The following is a 25399-nucleotide window of genomic DNA, read 5'->3' on the forward strand; positions in this document are numbered from 1 at the left end:
AGGTGCGGTGTGCACCTGGAAACCACTCAAGGGACTGCTCATGACACAACTGCACCCTGGAACCAGGTAGATACTTTTGCCCTCCCCCCAAGCATCTCCCAGCCCTCCTCATACTCAGGGAATCTGATCCAAGCCACCAGCCATCAACCTATATCCTCACTCCCCTCCCCCATTCCTGTCCTTTCCCCTGCCGATAGGGAACACCCAACCACTGCTGGGGACACCCATAGTTGCCACATTGGCGGGGGGGTGAGGGCTCCCGCATGAAACAGCAAGGTAGGGGGGTCCCTACCTGACAGCACAGCATGGGCCCCCTGACCTCCCGTGTTTTATTTTGCTTTTTGGGTCACACCCGGCGACACACAGAGGTTCCTCCTGGCTCTGCACTCAGGAATTACCCCTGGCGGTGTTCGGGAGACCATATGGGATGCTGGGAATCGAACCCGGGTTGGCCACATGCAATGCAAAATGCCCTACCCGCTGTGCTATCACTCCAGCCCCTCATGGTTTTTAAAAGACTAAATCCCCCAATGCAGTTTCTGATTCCCAGATAGGCACAATGACACACAATGCCATCCCCCTGGGACCAGATCCCCTCCCACCACACACACACAGCTGGATCCTACATATCACCAGATCTCACCCATGCAGCTAGTTTCCACCCCCTGGTCTGGATCTCATACACATCAGAGCAGCTGGATCCCCGGCAGGCAGCCTGGTCTCGGCCCCAGGTGACAGAACAGTGTCTGTGATAAATATTTATTTCCCCCAAAGGGCCCCCGACCCCTCCCGTTCCCATACCCAGCCCTGGAAGGTGGTGGGGGGGAGGACAGGGGGGAGTACAACGTGTTCACCTCCACAGTCTACAAAGGAAGATGCTGGGGGACACTGCAGAGCCCCTGAACCAGCCTGGCCGGGGCAGGGCACCCCCTCAGTAGACCACCTCGTACACGGTGGCCTTCTTGTCCCCGGAGCCTGTCACGATGTACTTGTTGTTCCCGGAGATGTCACAGCTGAGCACGGAGGAGGACTCCTTGGACTGTGGGCAGGAAAGGGTGGAGGAATGAGAACGGGGGTTAGGAGAGGCGAGAGGGGGTGAGGTGTACCCCCCCCCCCCCCCAGTTTCCCGGGCACTTATGGTGCTTCACTTGCAGAACCAAGCAGAAAAGCCATAGGGTCAGAGCCTAGCCTGGCCATGGACTGGTTCCAGCTGGGACCAAGGCAGGGTTTAGGATGGGGGGAGGTGACAGCAAGGTCAGGGTATGGTCGCTTCTCAGAGCTGAATCTCCGGGGAAGGCCCATAACTTGCTTGCTTATGAGCCGGTGCACAGGGCCCGGGAGATGGTCCAGCGGGGAGGGCGCCTGCCTCGCAAGTTCGATGACCCATCCCAAAGGATCCTGGACACCGATCACGCACTGCCAGGGTGTGGTCCCAAAATAATATCAAAACAGGGCCAGGCGAACGTGGGGCAGTGGAAGGCAAGTTCCTTGCACATGTGAGCCCTGGCTTCCACCCTCGGTCCACCACGGCGCCCACACACACAAGCCAGGCTGCGGCCCTGATGTCCCGACACACCCCCCCCACCCGGCCCCAGTAAAGCAGGCGTGCTTCCGGGCCCCCCAAAGCCAGCATCCACACCAAAAGCAGAAGGCTGCAAAAGTGTGGTCCCCTCCTGCAGAGCCCCTCCGTGTCCCTGCGCGGGACTTACCTGGAAAATGCTGGCTCCGTATGGTGTCCTCCAGGCATTGAGCAGGTTGTCCTTTCCGGTGCTCACGAACCACCGCCCTGTGGTAACCAGCATAGGGACAGTTCCAGGTGGGCGCTCCAGAGACAAGACCCCAGCTTTAGGAGTTGCGGGAGGCCCCGGGGGGCGTGGCTGGAGCAAAGCGAGGACGCCTTAAGGGCGTGGCCAAACGAGTCCGGGGGCGTGGCTAAGGACCGTAGCTGGGCGGAGCGCAAGTCCCAGAGGGCCTTGGGGCGTGGCCAAGGGGCGGGGTTGGGCGGGGCACAAGGCCCTGAAGGCCTCGGGGGCGTGGCCGGAAGCGTCTCGGGGGCGAGGCTAAGGCTGAACCAGGTCCCAGAGGACGCCAGGAGGCGGAGCAGAAGCGGAGTTTAGAAGGTCCCAGAGGACTACCTGGGGCAGGGTAGGGGCGCTGGAGGGTTCCTAGATGGCTCCAGGAGTGGGGTGGGGGCTCTGCTCAGGAGAGTTCCCGGGAGGCATTGGGGGTGAAGGGCTCAGGACCAGCTGTGTCTGGCCTCTCCCCTTCAGCCACCTCTTGAGTTGCAAAGGCTCAGTCCTTCCCTTCACTTTCCAGAATGGTGAAATTCTCCATGGCTTTCAAGAAGGGGGCGCCCATGGCTGGGGGCGTTGCCAGATTAAATACCCATGGGGCAAGGGAGACCTTTGAAAAGGCCAGAGAACGTGCCTGCTTGCAGAGACCACTGGTTTCATCCTGAGCACCAACAGAAGTGACCCCAGAGCACTGAGCCAGATGTGATGCCCCTCCCCCGCCAAAAGAAGACCCAGTCACACCTGCAACTCAGGAAAAGCTGAGTCACCTTCAGTGACAGGCGTGTCCTAAAATAGATCCCTATTTCTTTTTGTTCCCTTTCAGTTATTAAACTGATAAGAACAGACACTACACTTGATCTTAGGCAAAAGACCGGCAAGCTACCGAGAGTATCTCACCCACACGGCAAAGCCTGGCAAGCTCCCCGTGACGTATTCAATATGCCAAACACAGTAACAACAAGTCTCAAAAAAAATGGAGACGTTACTGGGCCCGCTCTAGCAAATCGATGAACAACAGGAGGACAGTGACAGTGTTGGTTATTGGTCCACACCCGGCTGTGATCCAAGCTTACTCCTGGCAGGGCTGGGGGAGTGGCCCGCCAGCACTAACCTCTGTACTATCTGTCCAGTCCTGCTTTTTTCATTTCAGCATTAAGTCAATGACAGACCTATTTGGAACAAAAGCTGTGGGGTTTCCCCGACACTCACACTGGATGAAGCATCCATCTCTCCTGGATGTGGGTATTTTGGTTTTGAGTTCTGGAGCCACATCTGGCACAGCTCAGGACCTAACTCCTGGCTCTGCTCCCAGGGATCACTTCTGGTGATGATGGGGAACCTGATGAGGTGCCAGGGAGGGGATCGAACCCAGTTCGGCTGCGTGCAAGCATTTACCTACCATACTGCAATCTCTCTGATATGTGTTTTTTTCTTTTTGTGGGGAAAGGGGGTTGTTTTTGGCGATGGCTGGCATCACACCCGCAGCCTCGGTCACGCCATGCAGGTGCTCTACTCCTGAGCCACGTGTCCTTCCCTGCCACTTGAGTGGTTTTTGTTTTGTTTTTCTCCCTGACTGGACAGTGCTCAGGGATCACTCCTATTGGCAGTGCTGGGGGAGCGCATGGTACCCAGCTCCTGCAGGCAAAGGCTGAGTGCAGCCTCTGAGTCATCTCTTGCTTGCCGGGGGGGAGGGTTGGTTTTGTCAGTGTGTGCGTGGACATGCATATAATGCGCCCCGGCTCTCCACACCCCCCCCCCAAAACACACACACACACACACACACACATACCACAGGAGGCGAACTTGAGGGAGAGCACGCAGCTCTCATGCAGATGCAGCTGGTACTTCTCTGGCTTGCGAACATGCAGCACCTCCACGTTGCTACTCTCCATGCCCACGGCCAGCCAGTCCTGGTTGGGACAGTGGCCCAGGGAAAAGATCTGGGGACACAAAGAGGGAAGAAGCAGGGAGCTGGGGCGGGGCAGAGTGATGGGACACAGGGGAGGGTGCTTACCTTACCTTATGTGCAGACGACCTGAGGTTTGATCCCTGGGACCCCATAGGGGTCCCCGAGCCCCATCAGGAGTCAGCCCTGAGCATCACTGGTTATGGCTCTCCCCCACCACCACCCCCCAAAAGTGGGGAGGGGCTGGAGCAATAGCACAGTGGTAGGGCATTTGCCTTGCACACCCGACCCGGGTTTGATTCCCACCATCCCATATGGTCTCCTGAGCACCGCCAGGAGTAATTCCTGAGTGCAGAGAAAGGAATGACCCCTGTGCATCATTGGGTGTGACTCAGAAAGAAAAAGAAAAAAAAGTGGGGGGGCAGCACAAAGGGCTGAGCTTCTGCTATGTATGTGGGACTTTTGAGTTTGTTTCCTGGCGACCCCCAGCCTAGCTGAGCGTGATAATTTAGCTGGGAGCGGGCCCTGAGCATTGTGGGGCACAGACCTGCCCCCCAGGCCGCGGAGTGGGGAGAGCGGGTTGAGGAGAGGCCGTCTGCCCACTCTCACTGGAGCGCACCCCACACTGGAGAGGCAGCTGGCCCAGGGCCTGGGAGGCAGCAGGCAACTGCGTGTCACCTCATTCATATTAATCAGAATTACATGGAACCCTGGGGCCTCACATCCATTATCCGCCCTGAACTGCACCAAGAGCTCAACCAGGGAGGGGGAGGGGGAGGCCGGCCGGGGACAGCGGCTCCCGTAAGCAGATGGTGGCCCGGAGGCTGAGACAATGGCCAGCTCAAGGTCACCCACTGCAAGTCTGTCCAAGGCCAGGCCCTCCAACTCCCAGCCCAGAACATTCCCGACTCGCCTCACGGCGCCCTGGGCTCTGATTAGCACAGACCCATAGCCTTGTCCCTAACACGCTCCGCTCCTGGCCAGGTGCAGAAAGGAGAGAGTCCCTACACCCTACCAGAGCCAGGGGGCAAAACCAGGGGCCGGAGCCATAGGACAGAGAGGAGGGTGCTTGCCTTGCACGCAGCAGACCTGGGTTTGATCCCCGGCATCCCATAGGGGCTCCCCCAAGCCCCTCCAGGAGTGATCCCTGAACACAGAGCCAGGAGTAAGCTCTAAGCACTGCCCAGTGTGGCCGAAAAACAAACAAACAGAAAGAAGGTTCCACAAGATTCTCAGCCATGGATAAGTGCTCTTGTGTAAAGACAGGCCTGGGGGTGCCCAGCGATAGGACAGTGGGGAGGGTGCTAGCTTGGCACGTGGCCGGCCCAGGCTAAATCCCAGACACTCCATCGGGTCCCTTGAGCACCGCGAGAAATGGTCCCTGAGTTCAAGGCCAGGAATAGTCATTTTATGGGGGTCCCTCCCCCAGAATTTTTAAAAAATAAAGATGAGGTTAGAGGTGAGTAGGACCTGGTGCTTGCTCTGGGATCCCCAGGGAAGCACACACCCATTTAAGGTCCAGGAACTGGGACATAAGGCACTGTATCCACTCCCCACCCCATTTCCTTATGAAAGGCATAGAGCTAAAGCTAGAGACTATAGCTCCCTGGCAAGTGAGGGGTACCTGGGATGGGTTTTGAAGGATGAACAGGAGTCGGGGAGTAGGAAAAGAAAGGAAAAAGGTGGGGCTGGAGAGATAGTACAGTGGGTTGGGCGTTTTCCTTGCACGCGGCTGACCCGGGTTCGATTCCCAGCATCCCATATGGTCCCCTGAGCACCGCCAGGAGTAACTCCTGAATGCAGAGCCAGGAGGAACCCCTGTGCATTGCTGAGTGTGACCCAAAAAAGCAAAAAAAAAGAGTCATATTGGCCAGAGGAAACAGGTAAACAGGTCAAATGGTGCTTGACCTCTGGGAGGACCTGAATAACAGGTTAAGGAATTGGCACCTGCTTCTAAATTCTAGGGGGACGGGATGGACAGGGGCCCACATCTGTGCTCTAGTCCAGAGATGCTCCCTGCATCCACCACATCCTCCATCCCAGCCTCCCACAGCACCCTCGATTCTCTGGCCAACTCCTGCTCTCCTCTCCAGGGTCAGTGGCTCCCCCATGATGCGTCCAGACTAGAGAGGGTGAGAAACACTCAAAAAAAAAAAGTTCAAAATCAGGGAAAGACAAAGGAACAGGGGTTGGGGGGAAATGGCGCGGGGCGGGAAGGGGGAAGGACCAACAGCAAGAAGATGATCTACAGGGCTGGAGCGATAGCACAGCGGGTAGGGTCTTGCATGCGGCCAACCCGGGTTCGATTCCCAGCATCCCATATGGTCCCCCAAGCACCACCAGGGGTGGTTCCTGAGTGAAGAGCCAGGAGTAACAACCCCTGTGCATCACCGGGTGTGACCCCAAAAAGCAAAAAAAAAAAAAAGAATAAGATGATCTGCATGTCTGAGTGGCCCCAGGTTCAATCAAGGTCAGCTGAGACATATCTGACCCAAGTTCTATCCCCGGCACCTCATCTGGTTCCTCGGCACCACCAGGAGAGATCTCTAAGTGCAGAACCAAGAGCAAGCCCTGAGCATACTTGGGTGTGGCCCCGAAAACAAAACCCAGAAAGAATTAGACACTTTGGGACGCTTTGGGTTTCCCACGTGCGCCCTCGGGCATGCCAGGGGGAGCCCTCAGGCTGTGACAGGGGTAGATGGAACCAGCCTTTGCCCCCCAGGGGCCCAGAAGGTGAGGAGGGAACCTCTCCCAGGCTTCCGTCCGCAGGTGGCACCTGGGAGCTGAAGTCGTGTTGCTGCAGCTGGCGGCCCTCCCGCAGGTCCCAGCAGCGGACTGTGTTGTCCAGGCCCCCTGTCCAGAGCCGTGTACCATAGTCGGAAATATCGATACAGCTGGCACCATCCGTGTGGCCCTGGAACTGCCTGGTGGAGAAGAGCCCAGAAATGTTCCTCGCCAGCCACGGGCACCCCCCGCAAAAGCATCCCAGGGAATGGCGAGGGGCTCGCTTGAGCCCTGCCACCATGCCCCCCACCACAGCCCTATCGTCCCCTCCATCACCCCCCGCCCCCCGCCAGGGATGACCGGTACCTGACCATGGTCTGGTTCTGCAGGTCCCAGACCACGATGTTGCCGTCGCTGCAGCAGGAGAAGCAGACCTTGGCGTCCGGGCTGACAGCCAGGGCGTAGCAGGCCGGGGCTGAGGAGGTCAGCTCGGCCTTGATGCGGGGGGTGGGCGCCGCCAGGTCCCAAATGGACAAGGTACTGGCCTCACCGCCCACGATCAGACTCCGGCCGTCCGGCAGCAGCTTGCACGAACGGATGTAGTTGTCCCGGTTCTGGGGCGGTGAGGGGAGGGAGGGAGTGGGGGGTTGGATCCCCGAACTTAATGCCCAGCAGGAACCTTGGCCAGCCTGGTCTCCTGTGTCAAAGGACGCCCCACCCATTGCTTTCCTATGGCCCCACCCTTTTATCCGAAGGCCCCACCCCCATGGTCTATAAGTCCCGCCCCACCCCATTTGCCCTGTCACTGCCATCCAGACCCCTCTCCACTGTTCTGCCACTCCTTTTCCTGGGACCTGAAGCCTCCACATCAATGCAGGCCCACCCCATTGCCATGTCAGGACCCCTGCCAAGTAAGCCCCTCTGTACTGTCAATCCTGCAAGCCCCGCCCCACTTCTCAAGCCCCGCCCCATTGCCTTGAAAGGGCTTCTGCCCTACAAGCCCCGCCCTTCTCCTTTGTGACCCCACCCTCCTTCACTGCACACCCCGCCCCTCGCACTGTAAACCCCACCCATTGAGTTGAACTTCCTTTTGACCCCGCCCTCTTTCCTTTAAACCCCGCCCCCCTGTGATTTAAGCCCTGCCCCATTGCCTTGAAAGAGCCTATGCCCTGGAAACCCGGCCACTCTTCTGTGACCCCACCCATTTTCCTGCAGCCCCACCCATTCCACTACACGCCCTGCCCAACTTCCTTGTAACCACGCCCTCTTCCCCCTAAGCCCCGCTCCTCTTCACTGTAAGATCAGCAGTCCCATTGCCTGCAAAGGGCCGGTGCTCTGCAAGCCCCGCCCCCTTTCGTATAACTCCGCCCCTTTCCCATACGCCCTGCCCCTTTGCCCGGCAGGCTCCGCCCCTCTCACCAGGCAGTCCAGCTGGGCCACCGGGGTCTTGGCTCCAGGCTGGCCCACGTCCCACACCTTCACGCAGCCCTTGCCACCCGTGTACACGTGCTGCGTGGAGCCGCTGATGGTGACGGCGCACACCACTTCGCCATGGGCCAGCGTGTGCAGCTGCCGCGCGTGCCGCGGGATGCCCGTGCCCACCAGCGCGTCAGATGGGAAGGGCACGGGCTGCATCTGGCCGTCTGCCGACACGTGGAAGGAGTAGGCCCTGCTGGGGAGGGTCATGCTGCAAGGGTGGGGTCCAGGAAGCAGGAGGTGCGCCTGCTGCTGGGCTGGGGGGTGCCTAGTTCAGCGGTCATTAATGTGGGGGAACACAGGAGGGGGGAGGGGCAGGCAGCACCTCCAGGAGATGCAGCTGCTGGAAACCCGGGGGCAACCTCGAGGAAATGTGCCCTCCTCTGGGCACTGCCATTGCGAGAGGCATGCGAGAGGCAGTTCAGATGGCATTCAGCACCTACCGCCAGGAGGGTGGAGAACATTCCCCGCAGGGCAGAGTTCTGGGGGTATTTGGAGGCAGTGTGCTTTCTAGGGGGTTGTGGGGAGCCCTGTAGGATGTTGAGTAGTATCCCCCACCTCACCCGGTACTCACGGCTTGCCGCCAGGGATAGTGGGCAGGGAGGAAGAGATGGATGATCCGCGGAGATGTGGGTGAGACTCAAATGCCATCTGTCAAGACGCCAAAGTGGGGGTAACAGGGCGGGTGACTCCAACCCTCGTGTACCCTCACATATCCACCCGTTTGTGGTGGTAGGTATGGATGCACACCCTGTTGCTCAACCCCCGCCTTCCCCCATCTGTCTACCCCTCCTTCCCCTGAGAGCAAAATGTTCCTTTTCTAGCCATACTCCAGCGGCTGGAATCATGAAGTCAGGGATGGAGCAAGAGTAGTACAGCGGGGTGGCTACCCGTCTTGCATGAGACCGACCCAGGTTTGCTCTCCGGCCCCCCATAAGGTCCCCCAAGCTTGCCAGGAATGATCCCTGAGCACAGAGCCAGGAATAAGCCCTGGTGTGGCCCCCAAACAAAAAGAATCAGAAAGCCTTTTTGCTACCCCTGGCCCCATCCTCAAACATACTACTGCTCCAGCCTTCCTGCAGCCTTCTGAGGGTGCTCAGAATGAATCAGCAAACGTTGGCTCCCTGCTTGTTTTGTCAATAAAGTTTTATTGACACATGACTCCACTGGCAGGCAGTGTTCTGAGTACCGACAGCTGGGGTCTGCCAAGAATACTTTCTCTCTGATGCATTACAGAGAACCTTTGCCAACCCCTTTTTTGACCACATCCCTCCCAAATGCCCACCCGGTCTCCAGTGCCAGGCACTCTATTCCCCGTGGAAGGATGGGACAAGCTCGTGGAGCCACTAAGACCTTCAGACCTTCCTCTCATATCCCCTTGCCCAGCCCGTGGCCCGTCCTTGTGGGACTGGTCTCCCTTAGTCGCCCCAGTGCCTGGACCCTGCAGGCGTCCCTCGACCCAGACTCACCATGGGGGAGCGTCCATAGACCACAGAGGTGCTGGCCTGTGGGGACAGGTGGAGACTCACATAGGAGCTGGGCACAGAGAGGTCTCCATTAAGAGCACTGTGGGAGGCCAGGCTGAAGGACGTGGTGAAGGGGCTGGCCAGGGTCAGGGGGCTCCTCAGGGCTGAGGAAGGGGAGACAGAGAGTGTTCAGACACCTGCTCTCACTTCCCACAGCCCTGGGGGACAGCCCCTGGGTCTTTCTGGGGAGACACCCGCTGCTCCCTACCCCTCCAGCAAAAAAAAACGAACTCCTACTTATCCCTCAAAACCCAAACCAGAGGGGCTGGAGCAATAGCACAGCGAGTAGGACGTTTGCCTTGCATGCGGCCGACCCGAGTTCGATTCCCAGCATCCCATATGGTCCCCTGAGCACCGCCAGGAGTTAATTCCTGAGTGCATGAGCCAGGAGTAACCCCTGTGCATCACCGGGTGTGACCCAGAAAGCAAAAAAAAAAAAAAAACAACGATGATAACTGGCAGCATTTTGGGACATTCTCACACCTGTCTGCTCACCTGTCAGCCCTGACCCAGCCCATCTGGACCCAGTCTCTGTTCTATATACAAGGCTCTGAGACTGTTGCTTTGTTGATCTTTTTGTATTTTGCAGAGTTAATGGTGGGAGTGTTGCATTGAGGGAGAAGTTAGGGGAGAATTTCCTCCTCCTCCACCAACAAGATTCTGAAGGGGCAGGTTTCAGGGGACTGATCTTCTGAATGCCCAGAACCAACAGTCAGGCCCTACAACCATCAGAAATTGCATCATCCTCTCCATATTACAGCTGGGGAAACTGACGCAGAGGGACTAGATCACAGTTTCTGCGAGGCTGTTGCCTGTCTGATGCAAAGCTTGTCTTCAGAGGAGTCCGAGAGATTACCCCCAGGGCTGGAGCGCAGGGGACCTGGATTCAATCCCTGGCACAACCAGGAGTGACTCGCATGCATCAAGAGCAGGGAGCACTTTGTCCTGAGCACCACCTCACTTGGCCCCCAGAGTCAAATATAAACAAAGAAAGCTCATCCTTTTAGGGACCGAAATAATAGGCAAGTAGGGAGGGCTCTGGCCTTGCATGAGGCTGACCTGGGTTTGATCCCCGGCATCCCATAGGTTCACCCCGAGCACCGCCAGGAGTGATCCCTGAGCACAGAGCCAGGAGTCAGCCCTGAGCACTGCCTGGTGTGAGGCCCCCCTCAGCAAAAGAAGTCTTGTCCTTCTAGCACTTTCCCCTCTCAGGGACTCAGTTTCCTCACACATCCAGCCTAGACCAGGAAACAGCATGGGAAGGCAGCCCCCCGAGGGGAGGTGTCTCTGTTTGTTTTTCCCTCTTTTAAAAAAAAATTTATTAATTTAGGCTTTTTGAGTTTGCCTGGAGTAATAGCACGGGGGTAGGGCGTTTGCCTTGCACGCAGCGGACCCGGCCAACCCGGGTTTGATTCCTCTGCCCCTCTCAGAGAGCCCGGGAAGCTACCTTGCCCTCACGGCAGAGCCTGGCAAGCTCCCCGTGATGTATTCGATATGCCAAAACACAGTAACAACAAGTCTTACAATGGAGACGTTACTCGGCCCACTTGAGCAAATTGATGAACAATGGGAGGACAGTGCTACAGGCTTTTTGGGTCACACCCAGCAATGCTCAGGAGAACGCAGGGCTCTGCACTTGGGAATTACTCCTGGCTGCGCGTGGGGGATGCTATGGGATGCCAGGGATCGAACCCAAGTGGGCCACGAGCAAGGCCAGCGCCCTCCCCCACTGTACTATTGCTCCAGCCTCTCTTTGGTTTCCTTGGTGGCGATGTGGTGGATGGAACCCAGGGCCCTCATCATCTGGGCAAGGCAAGTGTCGCTCTGGCAGCTGGGACAGAGGTGCCATCGCACGCCTCCCACCTCCCACCCGGCTCCCAGACCACTTCTGAGGAGGCTGGGCGGGAGGCCCACACACAGCTAGCAGGTGGGGGGGTACTGCGGGCGGCACCCACCGACGCTCTCCGTGGAGGGCATGGGCTTGGCGGCGAGCTGGCGGAGCTGGCTGGCAGAGCTGGGCCCGGGCGTGGACGCCTCCTGGGGCGGGGAGGAGTCGCAGGACTTGGGGGCAGGGGTGCCGGCGGGAAGGTCACTCTGCGGAGACAAGGAGACAGGGCGCGCTGCACGTGCCTGCAGCCCGGCCGGCCGAACCGGGTAGGGGGCTGGAGGCGCCTAAATGCCGAGCACAGAAATCAGGAGGAAGCCGTGAGCACTGCCAGGAGTGGGCCTCTCCCCCTTCACACACACACACACACACACACACACACAAGCACACACACAAACACACACAAACACACATACACACACTCATTCACACACACTCATACACAAACACATATGCACACACAATAACAACCACTAACACACAAACACACACATACACACACTCATTCACACTCACACTTTCACTGACACACAAACACTCACACATACACACAAACACACACTCACACACTCATTCACACACACAACTCACAAATAATCACACAATCTCACACACATCCACACTCATTCACACACAACTTACAATCACACACACAACTCACACACAATCACACTCACACAACTCACACACAATCACACACACTAACACAAATACACACACATAGACTCACAGTCATTCACTCACACACAATCACATCCACACACACACTCAAAGTAGGAGCCATAGCACAGCGAGGAGGGCACTGGTCTTGCAAGCAGCCGACCCAGGTTCAATCCCCAGCAACCCACAGGGTCCCCTGAGCACCACCAGGAGTGACCCCTGAGTGCAGAGCCAGGAGTCAGCCCTGAGCACTGCTGGATGTGACCCCAAAACAAAACCAACCAAAAGAATTGCACAGGCTTGCAGTGTGGAATCCCGGGGGTACCAGAGGGGATGTGCCCATAGGGGAGATGGGGTCCCCTAAAGAAGGCAACTGAGGGCTGGAGAAAGAGCACTGGGCAGTGGGCTTGGGGGACTTGCCCTGCCCATGATCCACCCAGGCTCAGTCTCCGGCGCTGCCTAGCATCCCCTGAGCACAGAACCAGGAGTCATCCCTGAGCACTTCTGGGTGTGGCTCCTTAATCAAGTGCTAATATTTCCCAAGCATTTCCAATTGGTGTGGGGCACTTGGTTTCCTGGGAAGGTAGGGAGAGGTTGGGTTGGGCTTTGATCTGGTTTGGGGACCACAGCCGGCAGTGCTCAGGGCTGACTCTTGGCTCTGCACTCAGGGATCACTCCTGGTGGGGTTCAGGGAACCCTACAGGGTGCCGGGGATGGAACCCAGGTTGGCCACGTGCAGGGCAAGCGCCCTCCCTGCTGTGCTACTGCTCTGACCCTGATCCGGGTCTCCTTACCATCTCCCTCTCCTTGTGGTTCTGACTTGGGGCCACATTTCACAGTCCCTGGGGGCTAATTCCCAGGTCTGTGCTAAGCAGGTGTCCTGGCTGTGCTCATAGGCCCTTGGGGTGCTGGGAACCCCAACAGAGCCCCCAGACCAGCCCTGGTGGTCCCTCACCGCCTCGTGGCTAAGGGGAGCCAGAATCTGTTTCCGGACACCCCCACCCCAACAAACGTGTGGGTGTCATACCCCGCCGCGCCCACTCCTCCTTACCAGGACAAGTTCCTTGGTTCTGGGGAGCGGGGAGCCGAGGCTGGAGGCCAAGGAAGCCGGACTGTCCACGAGGTCACGCCGCGTGGGGACGCAGGGGGGCACCTTTCCGCAGGGGGTGGTGGCTGGGCTTGGGGGCTCTGAGGGCTGGTCCTTGGGTTTGAGGCGATGACGTGGGCAAGGAAGTAGAAAGGAGAGGTCCTCCCCTAGCCCCCAAGCACCCCCCAACCCCACATAAATCTGTAGATCAGGCACCCACCATGGCTGTGGGAAGCTCCGTGACTCAGTTTACCATCTGCATGATGGGTATGACAGTGCCCTGGACCAACACCCACAGTGGGGGCAATGGGGGTCCACACCCTCAAGGTCACACAGGGAGCCAGACCCGGAAGGGGATGCCGAGGACAGAACTCGGGGCGCCCGCCTGCACAACCTGAGCCACCTCGCCAAGGCTGCAGCCCACGTCTGATCACTGCCGGGCCTCAGTTTCCCCAGTTGCACTGTGAACAGGCCTCCATCGCCCTGGGGAGGGTCCTGCATCCTCCTTACTCCCCCTCACACCCCCCACCGTAGGGAGGGGACCAGGGATCCCCCCACAACTCAGGAATTTTGCCCCTTTTCCCCTGAGCCCTCCGTTCCACTGACCTCGTCCACCACCAGGTTATAATCACTCTTGTCTTCGTCACTTTCCTGGAGGGGAGGGGTGGCAGAGGGGGGGCATCCTGGTCAGAGGCCCCCCGACATCTGAGACAGGGTGCAGGGACCCATTCAGAGTGCCCCCTCCCTGGTGTGCCGGATTCTGGGGTCTCAGCACATGACGATTCAGGGGGCCCCAAGTTGGGAGAGGAGAGAGATAAGCCCAAGCCTGCAGATAACCCCCAGCCCCCACCAGCCCCCCACTCACGTAGGGCCCCGCCACTTCCTTCTCCTCCACTCTCGGTTTCCCGCTGCCCCCCAGGCCGCTCGGTCGCTCTTCATCCACCGACTCTGGGGGTGAGGGGGACACGCTCTGCAACAAGGGGACAACGGATGCGTCGTGGCCAGGCAGCACCCGCATCCCAGCCCAATAACAGCTGGACACACACACAGCCTGTGAGGAGCTGGTCCTGCATGCAGTCAGGAGTCAGCCCTAAGCAGAGAGCCAGGAGTCATTCCTGAGCACAGAGCCAGGAGTCATTCCTGAGCACAGAGCCGGGAATCAGCCCTGAGCACAGAGCCAAGAGTCAGCCCTGAGCACAGAACCGGGAGTCAGTCCTGAGCACAGAGCCGGGAGTCAACCCTGAGCACAGAGCCAGAAGTCAGGCCTCAGCACAGAGCCGGGAGTCAGCCCTGAGCACAGAGCCAGAAATCAGGCCTGAGCACAGAGCCAGAAGTCAGCCCTGAGCACAGAGCTGGGAGTCAGCCCTGAGCACAGAGCTGGAAGTCAGGCCTGAGCACAGAGCCGGCAGTCAGGCCTCAGCACAGAGCCGGGAGTCAGCCCTGAGCACAGAGTCAGAAGTCAGGCCTGAGCACAGAGCCAGGAGTGAGCCCTGAGCACAGAGCCGGGAGTCAGCCCTGAGTACTCCCTCAGTAAGCACACCAGATGCCAAGGGGAACAGTCTTGAGGGAGGCAGATACGCCCTGGGCACTACCCAGCCAGACACAGGCTGGCACTAGGACACAGCCCGGCCCCTGGGAGCCTGGCGGTGCCGAGCCCAGCACGGGCTGTCCGGGGCAGAACCCGGATCTGCCAAGCTGGTCTCAGGGCTGGTAGGGACCCAATCAGGGCAGCTCCGGGGGCAGCACACGACTGAGGGCACAGAGGGGCAGAAGAGACAGCACGACAATGGAGCACTGCACTGGGAGCACCAATGAGCACCAGCAGGTGTGACCAAAAACTAAAAAGAGAGAGGTGGGTGGGGGAGGGAGGGCGGGGAGAGAGGGACAGGAGAGGGAGGGGGAGAGAGGGAGAAGGGAGAGAGAAGAGAGAGGAAGAGAGAGAAAGAGGGAAAGGGAGAGAGTACAAGAGGGAGAGCGAGAGAGAGGAGAGAGGAGGGAGGGAGGATGGGGTCTGACTGGTCCATGAATGGGAGGCAAAACGACAGATCAGTGGGCTGGGCAAAGACACAAAGGTCAATTGATGCCGGGGATCGAACCCAGGTCAGCCACATGCAAGGCCAGCACCCTCCCGCTGGGCTACTGGGCTCCAGTCTTCTACCTGGGTTACATTCCCAGCTCTGCCTGGCTCTGAGTTCTGGGGGGTGGGGCCTGGACTTCAGGGCAGTAGCAAGTGGCCCTGGTAGTGACCTGCTGACCAGAGCCTTTAAGCCCACTTGAGAGATGCCCTCTACCCCCCCCAAAAGAAGCAAAAATATAATCAGAAGCTAGTTTATAAGTGTGTTCCCCGGGGACAACGGTTAGGGCATTTGCCTTGCACACAGCCAACCTGGGTTCAATTCCCAGCATCCCATAGCGTCCCCCGAGCACCTCGGAGTAATTCCTGAGTGCATGAGCCAGGAGTAACACCTGTGCATCGCCGGTGTGACCCAAAAGCAAAAAAAAAAAAAAGAAGTGTGTTCCCACATGCAAAGCCCCCCACCTGCCCCGTGTGAGGGCAGGGCCCCTGGTGTCCCCTTCTGGGCCTCCCCCCATCAGCTCAGCCCCAGGCTCATCAGCCACAAGCAAACAGAAAACAACTCTCAGGAAAGAGGGGAGAGCCCGGCGCACCCCTTCACTCACCCTGCTTTGGGCTCTCTCCACTGGCGGATTCCAGGTGAGGGCGGGACAGAGAGAAGGGAAGGGAAGGGGGCGAGGGTTTCATTCTCAGCGATTCACATCCACGTTTGGAGTCTCAGGTTTGTACTGAAATCACTGTGCACACTTGCGGGGCTGGCCCAACCCCACCGCACACTGGATTGGTGTCGTGCCCGCCCATCCCCCCACACCCCTGCCCCAGGGTCCCTCCAGAGCTCCCCCAAATCATCCTCCTCCCTTCCCAGCTCCATGGCTCATCAGAATGCTCCAGAGAGAGGATCGTTTGCAGTCTCTCTCTGTCTCTGTCTCTCTCCCTCTCTCTGTCTCTCTCTCTGTCTTTTGGTTTGGTTTGGTTTGGTTGAGGCCACACCCGTCGATGCTCAGGGCTGACTCCTGACTCTGTGCTCAGGGGTCACGCCTGGCAGTGCTCAAGGAGACCCTATGGGATGCCGGGGATTGAACCCAAATGGGCTGCGTGCAAGACAGGTCTGTTGCTCCAGCCCTGGGTCCTTTTTCTCATTTCATTTTCCCTTTCTGTTTTGGTTTTGTTTTCGTTTGGGGGGGCCACACCCGGTAATGCTCGGCGGTTACTCGGGGCTCTGGGCTCGGGGATCACTCCTGGCCGGGCTCAAGGGACCTTATGGGGTGCTGAACTCGTGCTGGCCACGTGCAAGGCAAGCACTCTCCTGGCTGTGCTATCACTCAGCCAGGCAAGAGACCCTCACACAGGACCCCCAGGGACCGGCAGAGACCCCCCACATGGCGACAGAGCCCCCTGCTAGCCCCCCAGTTTTCATCCCACAGTGCCAAAGGGGGCCCAGCAGTCAGGAAGCTTAGCATCACTCTCCTCCTCACACCCCCACCGGGAGTGGATGAGACGGAGCCTGAGCCACTCTGGCAGGTGCCCAGAGAGGTTGAGTGACTTGCCTCAGGACACACAGCAGGAAGGGAACCAGGTGGGATGTCAGGGTCCCCGGCCGCCTCCCTCCCAGGGCTGAGCAGCTGTACCCCTCTCTCCACCGTGCCCTCCGTTCAGGGACGCCCCCCTCCACCTGCTCACTCACCTCGGGAGCCCTCGGCCTCCACGCTGCCTCGGTCTTCCTTGGCCGCGGTAGCCAGCTGGGCCTGGGCCGCCAGGGCCCCCGACAGGGCTCCGGACAAAGCCCCGGACAGGGCCAGCAGCCCCGTGGCGCTGCTGCCCACCAGTCCGGCCGGGCGGGGCGTCAGGGGTACCGCGGGGGCGTGGTGGGACAGAGGCTGGAGCTGCTGCTGCTGGAGAGGAGACGGGTGGGCCCGGGCCCAGCGGGGGACCCCCCCACGGGACCCCCGGGGGCCGAGAGAGCCCCCACACTCGGCGCGACTCACCCCAATGAGGCTGTTCAGCTCCCCCACGGTCACCTGCTTGGCGCGGTCCACGGCCTGCAGGACCTGCTGCTGGTGCTGGATGGGGCGGAGCAGGGGGCTCAGGGGGTCGCGGGGGGCGGGGCGGGGGCTCAGGGACTCGCGGGGGTTGGGCACGGGATTCAGGGGGTCGCAGGGTGCGGGACACAGAGCTCATGGGGGCATGGGGTGGGACATGGGCTCAGGGGGTTGAGGAGGGCGGGACACGGGGCTCATGGGGGTGGGACAGGGGCTCAGGGGGCACAGGGGGCGGGACACGGGGCTGGGGGGCGCGGCGGGGGGACACGGAGCTCAGGGGGGCTCAGGGGGTACACAGGGACTCCGGGGAGCCCCACCCACCCAGTTCTTGTGGTTTCTCCCACCTTCAATCCAGAAATGGGAGAAAAGACCCAGAGAGACAGCATGTGGGTGGGGACTCGCCCGGGACACAGCCGACCGGGGTTCGATCCCAGGCCACCACCCAATCAGTCCGGAGCGCCGCCGCGTGTGGTTCTGAACACATTCCCCCCCACCCCAACACTGGCAAAATAAAAGCCGGGATGGGGGCAGCACGGGGCCTCAATCAGGGCAGACTCTGGAGGTGCTGACATGGCTCAGAGAGGGCCAGCGGCCTCCCCAAGGCACACAGCAGCCAGGGTCTGAGGCCAGCAGGCACCTCAGGGCCTGGAGCCCCCTGCCCCCCCCCACCCCGCCCCAGGGCGCTAGCTCACCTCCTGGGTCAGGAAAGGGATGATCTGGGCACAGATGCCGCTAAGCCGCTTCACGATCTCCGCCTGCGGGAGCAGCAGGTTAGTTTGGGTTCGGGTTTGGGGGGGGCCACACCCAGCTGGGCTCAGGGGCTGCTCCTGGCCCTGTGCTCAGGGCTGGCTCCTAGCGGGCAGGGGGGGCCTGGGGGCCAGGGGGGGTGAGGCCCAAGGCTCCCTCGGGAGGACACCTAGACAGGCTCTTTCAGCTGCTGGGCTTGCCAGCAGCCCCAGAACCTCAAGAGTCTGCAAAATTTCGGGGCGGGATGGGGGGATCCCCTTATACTGTAAATGGGGACCAGGGAGCAGAGGGCCTGGGAGGAGGCGGCCAGCTCAGGGGTCCCCCTGCCACCCCTACATATTGCCTGGGGGGAGAGCATCACTCTGGGCTCTGGGCTTTTTCACTGGGCCACAACTGGTGCTCAGGGAGCACTCCTGGCTCTGCCCACTACACCCCTGCACACAGCACGCTCACCCGCTATACTCCTGCCCACAGCACAGCCAGACTCTACACCCTCGCCCACAGCACACCCCGCCCCCCAACACACTCACCCATTACACCCCTGCCCACTGCATACCCTGCCCACTGCACCCCTGCCCACAGGACACCCTGCCCGCTATACCCCTGCACGCAGCCTCTATACACCCTGCCCCTACACCCCTGCCCACAACACACCCTACTCCCTACACCCCTGCGGACAACACACCCTGCCCGCTATCCTGCCTGCACAGCACACCCTCCTACTTCACCCCTGCTCACAGGGCACCCTGCCCAGTGCCACTCTTTCTTCCGATGACCCCCCTGAAGTTTTCTCATGAATGGGGATGAGATAAGCCTCTTCCCGAGGGCTCCAGCACTGTCCCAGGGAGGAGCTGGAGGACAGCCCCTTTGGGGAGCATAGTACTGGGGGCACCGAGCAGAGGCCGAGGTGGCGCAACCCGGCGTGTGAAGGGCCAGGAAGGACCCTGAGGGCTGAGCAAGGCTCTGCGTGAGGGGATGGCTGGGATCTGGCACTGCCAGGAGCAACCCCCAAGGAAAACGTGGGGAGCCCCGACCACCCTGGTAGTAGGGCAGGGCAGCTGACCGTAGGTTCCCAGCAAACCGTGGGTTCCCCAGAGCAGGCAATGGGCACAGGCGGCCCGCAAACGTTGGGCGCAGGGGGAAGGCGACATCAGCCCCTGCTTGGAAGTTACGGGGGTGCCACGTGCTGTGTGTCTGGCAGGCTGGGTGCCCCCCATACACACACACACAGGAAGGCAGAGCCAGGTTCCCAGGCCTGGATCCCCCATAAACAGCCTATTCCGGGGCTCTCAGGAGACCACACTGGGCTGCAGGCAGGCCAGACACGGCTGTCCCCCCCCCCAGGACATGGCAGAGCCCACATATACCGGAAGAGCATGCCAAGGCGGGGGATACCCCCAAAGATACCCCTCTTCTTCGCTCGCCCTCGGGAGCTGCCGGAAAGTGACCCCATCACCCTCCGAATCTCTCCGTCCACCCCTTCAGAAGCTGCTGGAGGACCCTGAGTCCAGGATCTTGGGGTTTGTGAGAAGCAAGTGGGTCTACCTCAGCACCCAGAGTGGACTCGGGGTCCAGCGAGGGCCAGGGCGGGGGAGATGCACAGGGCTGAGTGCGAGCCCGGGTTCCAGCCCCCAAACAAACACCCCCTCCCAGATTTGAGGACAGTCTTGGACTCACCCTACACTGGATAATCTCCGACCCTCACGCCAGCAGGCACCCTGGACCCAGACCCGCCAACCTTGCTGCTGCACCGGAAGTGACCTTCCAGATTCCTGTCTGTCCATAGTCCATCTACTCATCTACCCGTCCATCCATCCGTCTCTCACATTCACCCATCTATCCATTGATCCATTCATCCATCTGTCCACCCATCTGTCCGTCCATCCACCCACACATCCTCCCACCCACCCATCCGCCCAACCATCCATCCATCCTTCCTTTCTTCAATCTTTCCTTTGCTCCATCTATTTGTCTGTCCACCCACACATCCTCCTTCCATCCAGTCAGCTCTCGCCTGCCCCTGTCTGTCGGGCCCAGCGCGCTGGAATCTCAGAACCCGTTTCTTTGCAGAAGGCTGAACCCTCACCCTGGTCCAAGCGCTTCCTGGAGAAGCCCCTGGGACCCTAGCCCGGCATCGCCCACCCTGGAGACCCTCCCCTCCTCACCTGTTTGTGCATTTCGATGTTGAGTCCGTAAGACATCTCGTAGTACTGGAAGGAACGACAGGGACAGGTGCTCAGCCTGGCCCGGGGCCCCTGGGTCTTCTGGGATCCCCCACTGCATTCCATGGCATCCCCCAGGAAGCCCAGAGGAGAAAGCTGCGCCCCTTTCCAGGGAGGGGGCAGGAGGTCATGCCAGGGCGCTGACCCCGGGAGAGATGGCAGCCAGAGGCGAGCGCCAGGCAGGGAGTGGGAGAGGGTTGGGCCCCAGACAAGCAGTGTGTGCCCCTCTCAAACCCCCAACCCTCGGGCCACCCCCTCACCATAACATAATGTCGCTGCATTTCTGTCTTCTCACTTGCCAACTTCTCACACTCCAGCTTGAGGCTTGGGGAGGCACAAGGAGCACAGAGATCCCTCTGGTTCTGCACCCCAGCCCCTTAGGGGCAGATCCTCTAAGGAAAGTCTTGGTTCTCCCGTGCCTGCCCCCCCCCCCCACAGGGTCCCAATGCCCCCTGCTCCATCCCTGGCTCCCAGGGTCCTACCATGAACTGTCCCTACCCTACCCACACCTCTGGCCCCCGCTCCCGCTTCCCCCCTCCCCTAGACTAGGACCTCAGTCCATGCCCCGCCCCACATACCCAATGACCACGCCCCCAAGCCCTCGCCACCCCCGCCCCATGGCCACGCCTTTACCCCATAACCACGCCCTCAACACGCATGGCCACGCCCGCCTGTCTCCACGACCACGCCCCCGCGCCCGTAGCCACGCCCTTCACCCCTGCGGGGTCCAGCGGCTCCCCCGGGCCCGCGGACGAACTCCCGGGTGCCCCTGCGGGGTGCCCAGGCCCCTCACCTGTGGTACTGCGCCTGCAGAAACTGAAATTCCTCTTTGATGCGGTCGCAGATCTCCAAGATCGAGAACTTGAAGGGTTGGCTCGACTGGAGCGGGGTCTGGGGGCACGGGGAGCGGTGAGGAAGGGGGGCACCCCCGGGGGCTCCCCGCACCCGCGGCAGCCCGGACCCCACTCTTACCGGGTGCCTTCCCTGGGGGTACATCCTGCCGATCCGGGAGCCCGGCGATAGCGGGGTGGCAGGGGTGCGGGCAGGGGCTGCCCGAAGAAAAGGGGCGACGGTGGGGGGCGGGTGGCTGGGGCAGGGACCCGGGAGTCCCCGGCGCCCCCCGGGAGCGCGAGCGCGGTCCGGGGGCGCCCAGACCCCCTTCCCGGAGCGGGGCGCAGGGGGCGGCGAGGGCGGCCGAGCAGCGGCCGGTGCAGCGGGCGGGCCCCGCGCGGAGCCGCCTCCCTCCGGCGGGGCTCGGCTGGGAGCCGCGGGCTGAGCCGCCTTAAGGTGGCGCCGCCGCCCCCCCAACACACGCACGGCCCGGCCCGCCCACCCCGCGCGCCGCCCCCGGGAGCCCACCCACTCGCTGCCGCGGGCGCCCGCTGGGGAAACTGAGGCTCGGGCGCAGCTCCTCCTCCGTGCTCCCCCCACTCCTCCTCGCCTGCACCCCTCCGGGCGCTCCTGCCCCCTGCCCCCCACCTCCCCGCTTCCCGCAGGGGACAGGGACCAGGAAACCAATAAATACTTAGTTACCGCAGGTGGTAGGGGAGCAGTTGGGGGGGTCACGAAAGGCCTTTCTGAGGAAGAGACACTGGAGGCCCACCTGAGAACTGGGGGAACACTCAGCCTCCCCGCCAACAGCTGGCAGGAAGTGCAGGGCGCCCAGAGGGAAAAGGGGTGTTGCACCCCTGAACCCCAGGAAAAGGGGGACCCCTGGGAGGCAGAACCAGAACCTCAGCCCCTCTGGGTCTCAGTCTTCGCATCTGCGGAGTGGCCCCAAGGGGACTGGTTTGAAAGGAGGAGGCATGCACATACCAGGCCCGGTTCTGTCCCAGGCATGCGCTGGGATCCCTGAGACCCGCCAGGAGGGACCCTCAAGCACAGAGCCAGGAGGAAGCCCTGGGCACTGCTGGGTATGGCCCCCAAACCTGAGAAAGTTTATTTATTTATTTATTTATTTATTTTGGCTTCTTGGGTGACACCCAGCTGTGCTCAGGGCTTCCTCCTGGCTCTGCACTCAGGAATCACTCCTGGTGGTGCTCGGGGGACCCCATGGGATGCTGGGAATCAAACCCAGGTCGGCCATGTGCAAGGCAAAAGCCCTCCCCCTGTACTATCGCTCTAGCCCCAGAAAGTCTTAAAATGAAAAAAAGCAGGGGCTGGAGCAATAGCACAGCGAGTAGGACGTTTGCCTTGCACGAAGCTGACCCAGGTTCGATTCCCAGCATCCCATTTGGTCCTCTGAGCACCACCAGGGGTAATTCCTGAGTGCAAAAGTCAGGAGTAACCCCTGAGCATCGCTGGGTGTGACCCAAAAAGCAAAAAAGAAAAAGCAAAAAGAAGGGCAGTCTGGCATCCGATGAACCCCAAGACAGGAGGACAGTCGGGGCGCACACGCAACTCCCCGAGAGACAGATGCTGCTCCTAGAAGACAGACGGGCTGGGGGCTCCATCCACATCCACCCCAATGCCGGCACAGGCTTGGAGGCAGGATGCCGCCCTTGTCCTTGGTCCCCGGCTGGCTGGACTAAAGCCAAACCTCAAGGTCGCTGAGTCAGTCAACGAGCAAACAATCACAGATTGGAGCTGGGACCTGTTGACACAGACCAACCCTCAGTCTGCCCCGGGTCTGCTCCCAGTTTTTGTCTGGGGCAGGGGAGCTCTAACCTCACCACAGGGCACTTTGAGGCACCGCAGGAGGGACCCAGCCCATGCCAGGCTGAGTTCAGCGGCAGTGGGATTGTTGGAGCATCAACGCCAGAGTTTCCAGGGCTGGAGCCATAGCACAGCGGGGAGGGCGTTTGCCTTGCACGCATCCAACCTGGGTTCCAGTCCCAGCATCCCATAGGGTCCCAGAGCACAGCCAGAAGTGATCCTGAGTGCAAAGCCAGGAGGAACCCCTGAGCATTGCCAGGTGTGACCCAAAAAGCAAAAATAAATAAATAAATAAATAAATAAGCCAGAGTTTCCGGAGCAGTGAGAATAACAAGAGGGAGCCTCCAGCATGGGGTGTCTGGAGGTCGACCCTGGGGGTGAGGGAAGCAGAGACTCGACTCGAGGTCCTGGGGCCAGAGCAATGGGACAGTGGGGATGGTGTTTGCCTTGCACTGGGAACTCCATAGCGTCCCCCGAGCCCTACCAGGAGTGATCCCAGAGCACTGAGTCAGGGGTTGACCCTGAGCAAGGCCAGGTGTGGCCCCAAAGTGAAATCAAAACATTTTCTCAGGGCTGGAGCAACAGCACAGCGGGGAGGGTGCTTGGGAGGGCTCTTGCCTTGCATGCGGCTAACCCAGGTTCGATCCCCTGCATCCCATAGGATCCCCTGGACCCCCCCCCCCCAGGAGTCATGCCTGAGTGCAGAGCCAGGAGTCAGCCCTGAGCACTGCTGCTAGGTGTGACTCAAAAAACGAGACATAGGACACAGGGGACAGCGCTTGCTTTGCACATGGCCAACCTGGGTTTGATTCCCATGATCCCGTAGGGTCCCCCGAGCACCACCTGGAGTGATTCCTGAGTGCAGAGCCAGGGGTCAACCCTGAGCATCGCCAGGTGCGGCCCCCAGATAAACTAAAAAAGGAAAGTCTTGGGAACCTGTGGATGTGTGGTATGTGTGTGTGGTGTGTGCTGTGGCTGTGTGTGTGTGTGCTGTGGCTGTCTGTGTGCTGTGCATTTACTGTGTGCTGTATGTGCTGTGTATGTGCTGTTTGCTGTGCCTGTGCTGTGTATTGTGTACGTGTGTGCTGCATATGTGTGTACTGTGTGTTGTGTGTGTGCTGTGTGTTTTGTGGTCTGTGTAGTCTGTGTGGTATGTGTGCTGTGTATGCGTGCATGTGTGTGGTATGGTGGTGTTGTGTGTACACGGTGTTGATCATAGTGTGTATGTGTTTAGGGGGTATCTGTGTGGTGTGTATCATTGATGTGTTTGGTATAGGTGTCTGTGTGGGGTGTATGTATGGTCTGTGATGTTTGCGTGTATATGCATGTGATATATGTATGGGGGTGTGGCACGCATGAGTATGATGACGTGCATGCGTTTGTCCCATGTCATATATCTGTGTGTGGTGTGTGTGTATGTTTGTGTGCATGCATGCTGTGTACAGTGTGTCCGGGTGTAGTGTGTATGTTTGGCAGGTGTGTATTTGGTGTGATATGTTCGGCCTGCCTGATATGTGGGAGTGTGGTACATATGTAGCTGGTGTGTCTGCGTGTTTGGCTGGGCAGGTATGTGTGTGGTGTATGTTTGTATGTTTTTGGTGTGTAGCATGAATGTGTGGTCTGTGTGTTGTGTTGCAGGGAGAGTTCCCTGCATCCCTTCTTTCACAGGAAAACTTTCTCCTCCTCCCCACAGCCCATGCCAGGGAGCAGCATCAGCCTGCCCCAGGGCCTTTGCACAGGCTGTGCCTTGCCTGAATCACTATTCCTTGCTACCTGGCCTTCCGGCCTTCCCTCAAAGGCCACCTCCTGAGAAAGTCCCCTGGACAGTCACTTCAGCACTGTTCTCGTTGGGGCCCCCTCTAGCCTCGCTTCTGTTTCCGTATTATCACAATCGTGGGTCTTTGTCTTATTCTCCTTGGAACTTGTGGAGCCTGTTTGGATCTCCAGGACCAGGTCAACAGCAAGTGCTTCACAAATGAGGAGAAGGAACAGCCTCTCCAGCTAGTGGACAGCACCCATTTAGGGGCACCCTAAAAATGCAGGAACTCAGACCTCTCCAGGAGGATGAGCACTCCTGAGTCAATGATTAAGGGGTTCAGTGCTGCCTGGACCCCAGCACACCCCCAGAGTGCCCTACCTCCCTGGGGAACCAGATGTTCTCCTCCAGGACCCCAGATACAAACTGGGGTGCTGCCTCCCCACCCATATACCTCTCTCTGGGCGCCCTTCTTCCTCCTGCCACCCTCCCCTTCCCTCCCCTTTCCCCTCCCCCCTGCTTCCTCTCCTTCCCTGCCCTCCCCATTTCTCTCCTGTTGCTGCAAGGATCCAAGCCAGGGCCTGTCTTATCAGAAGTCCTCAACCTCTTCTGAGTTCAGTGGTGCTGCTTCTTCTTTGGGTTTGTTTTTTGGGTCACACCCGGCAATGCTCAGGGGTTCCTCCTGACTCTGTACTCAGGCATCACTCCTGGTAGGGCTTGGGGGAACCCTTTATTGGATGCCGGGAATCGAACCCGGTCGGGAATTGAACCCGATCGCCTGGATCGAACCTGGTTGTCTGTGTGCAAGGCAAACACCCTCCCTGCTGGATTATCTATCACTCCGGCTCC

General features: G+C 59.8%; 1 protein-coding gene and 1 pseudogene across 4 annotated transcripts; both read right to left on the reverse strand.

Moving 5' to 3' along the window:
- Positions 1 to 800: 800 nt before the first annotated feature.
- Positions 801 to 21382, reverse strand: TLE2 (TLE family member 2, transcriptional corepressor). 4 transcript variants are annotated; one of them, XM_056112913.1, is made up of 20 exons: positions 21112 to 21382; positions 20933 to 21030; positions 20400 to 20463; positions 20083 to 20127; positions 17863 to 17925; positions 17117 to 17191; positions 16816 to 17020; positions 15737 to 15756; positions 13923 to 14027; positions 13664 to 13708; positions 13022 to 13171; positions 11381 to 11519; positions 9369 to 9529; positions 8474 to 8550; positions 7843 to 8095; positions 6790 to 7037; positions 6476 to 6623; positions 3583 to 3733; positions 1710 to 1786; positions 801 to 1039 (listed from the first exon to the last, which is right to left on the reverse strand). In XM_056112913.1, the coding sequence occupies exons 1-20, from the start codon at positions 21133 to 21135 to the stop codon at positions 932 to 934; spliced, it is 2256 nt and encodes a 751-aa protein (XP_055968888.1). In that variant the 5' UTR covers positions 21136 to 21382; the 3' UTR covers positions 801 to 931. The 4 variants fall into 4 exon arrangements, with proteins under 4 accessions (XP_055968888.1, XP_055968886.1, XP_055968889.1 ...); XM_056112911.1 differs by having other exon boundaries at positions 16816 to 17023; XM_056112914.1 differs by having other exon boundaries at positions 802 to 1039; positions 7843 to 8092; positions 21112 to 21381.
- Positions 2515 to 2676, reverse strand: LOC130022544 (uncharacterized; annotated as a pseudogene).
- Positions 21383 to 25399: the final 4017 nt, after the last annotated feature.

Source organism: Sorex fumeus, unplaced genomic scaffold (assembly GCF_029834395.1).
Source record: "Sorex fumeus unplaced genomic scaffold, SorFum_2.1 ptg000019l, whole genome shotgun sequence".
NCBI classification, from domain to species: Eukaryota; Metazoa; Chordata; class Mammalia; order Eulipotyphla; family Soricidae; genus Sorex; species Sorex fumeus.

Bases quoted from the DNA above. Each gene is read 5' to 3' on its own strand.
- TLE2 (XM_056112911.1), bottom strand. From the start codon at position 21,135: ATGTACCCCCAGGGAAGGCACCCG. The intron at 1,787-3,582 runs GTATGTGTGTGT...TGGTTACCACAG, and splicing joins CCTCAAGTTCGCCTCCTGTG to GGCGGTGGTTCGTGAGCACC. The intron at 1,040-1,709 runs GTAAGTCCCGCG...TCCTGCCCACAG, and splicing joins ACGGAGCCAGCATTTTCCAG to TCCAAGGAGTCCTCCTCCGT.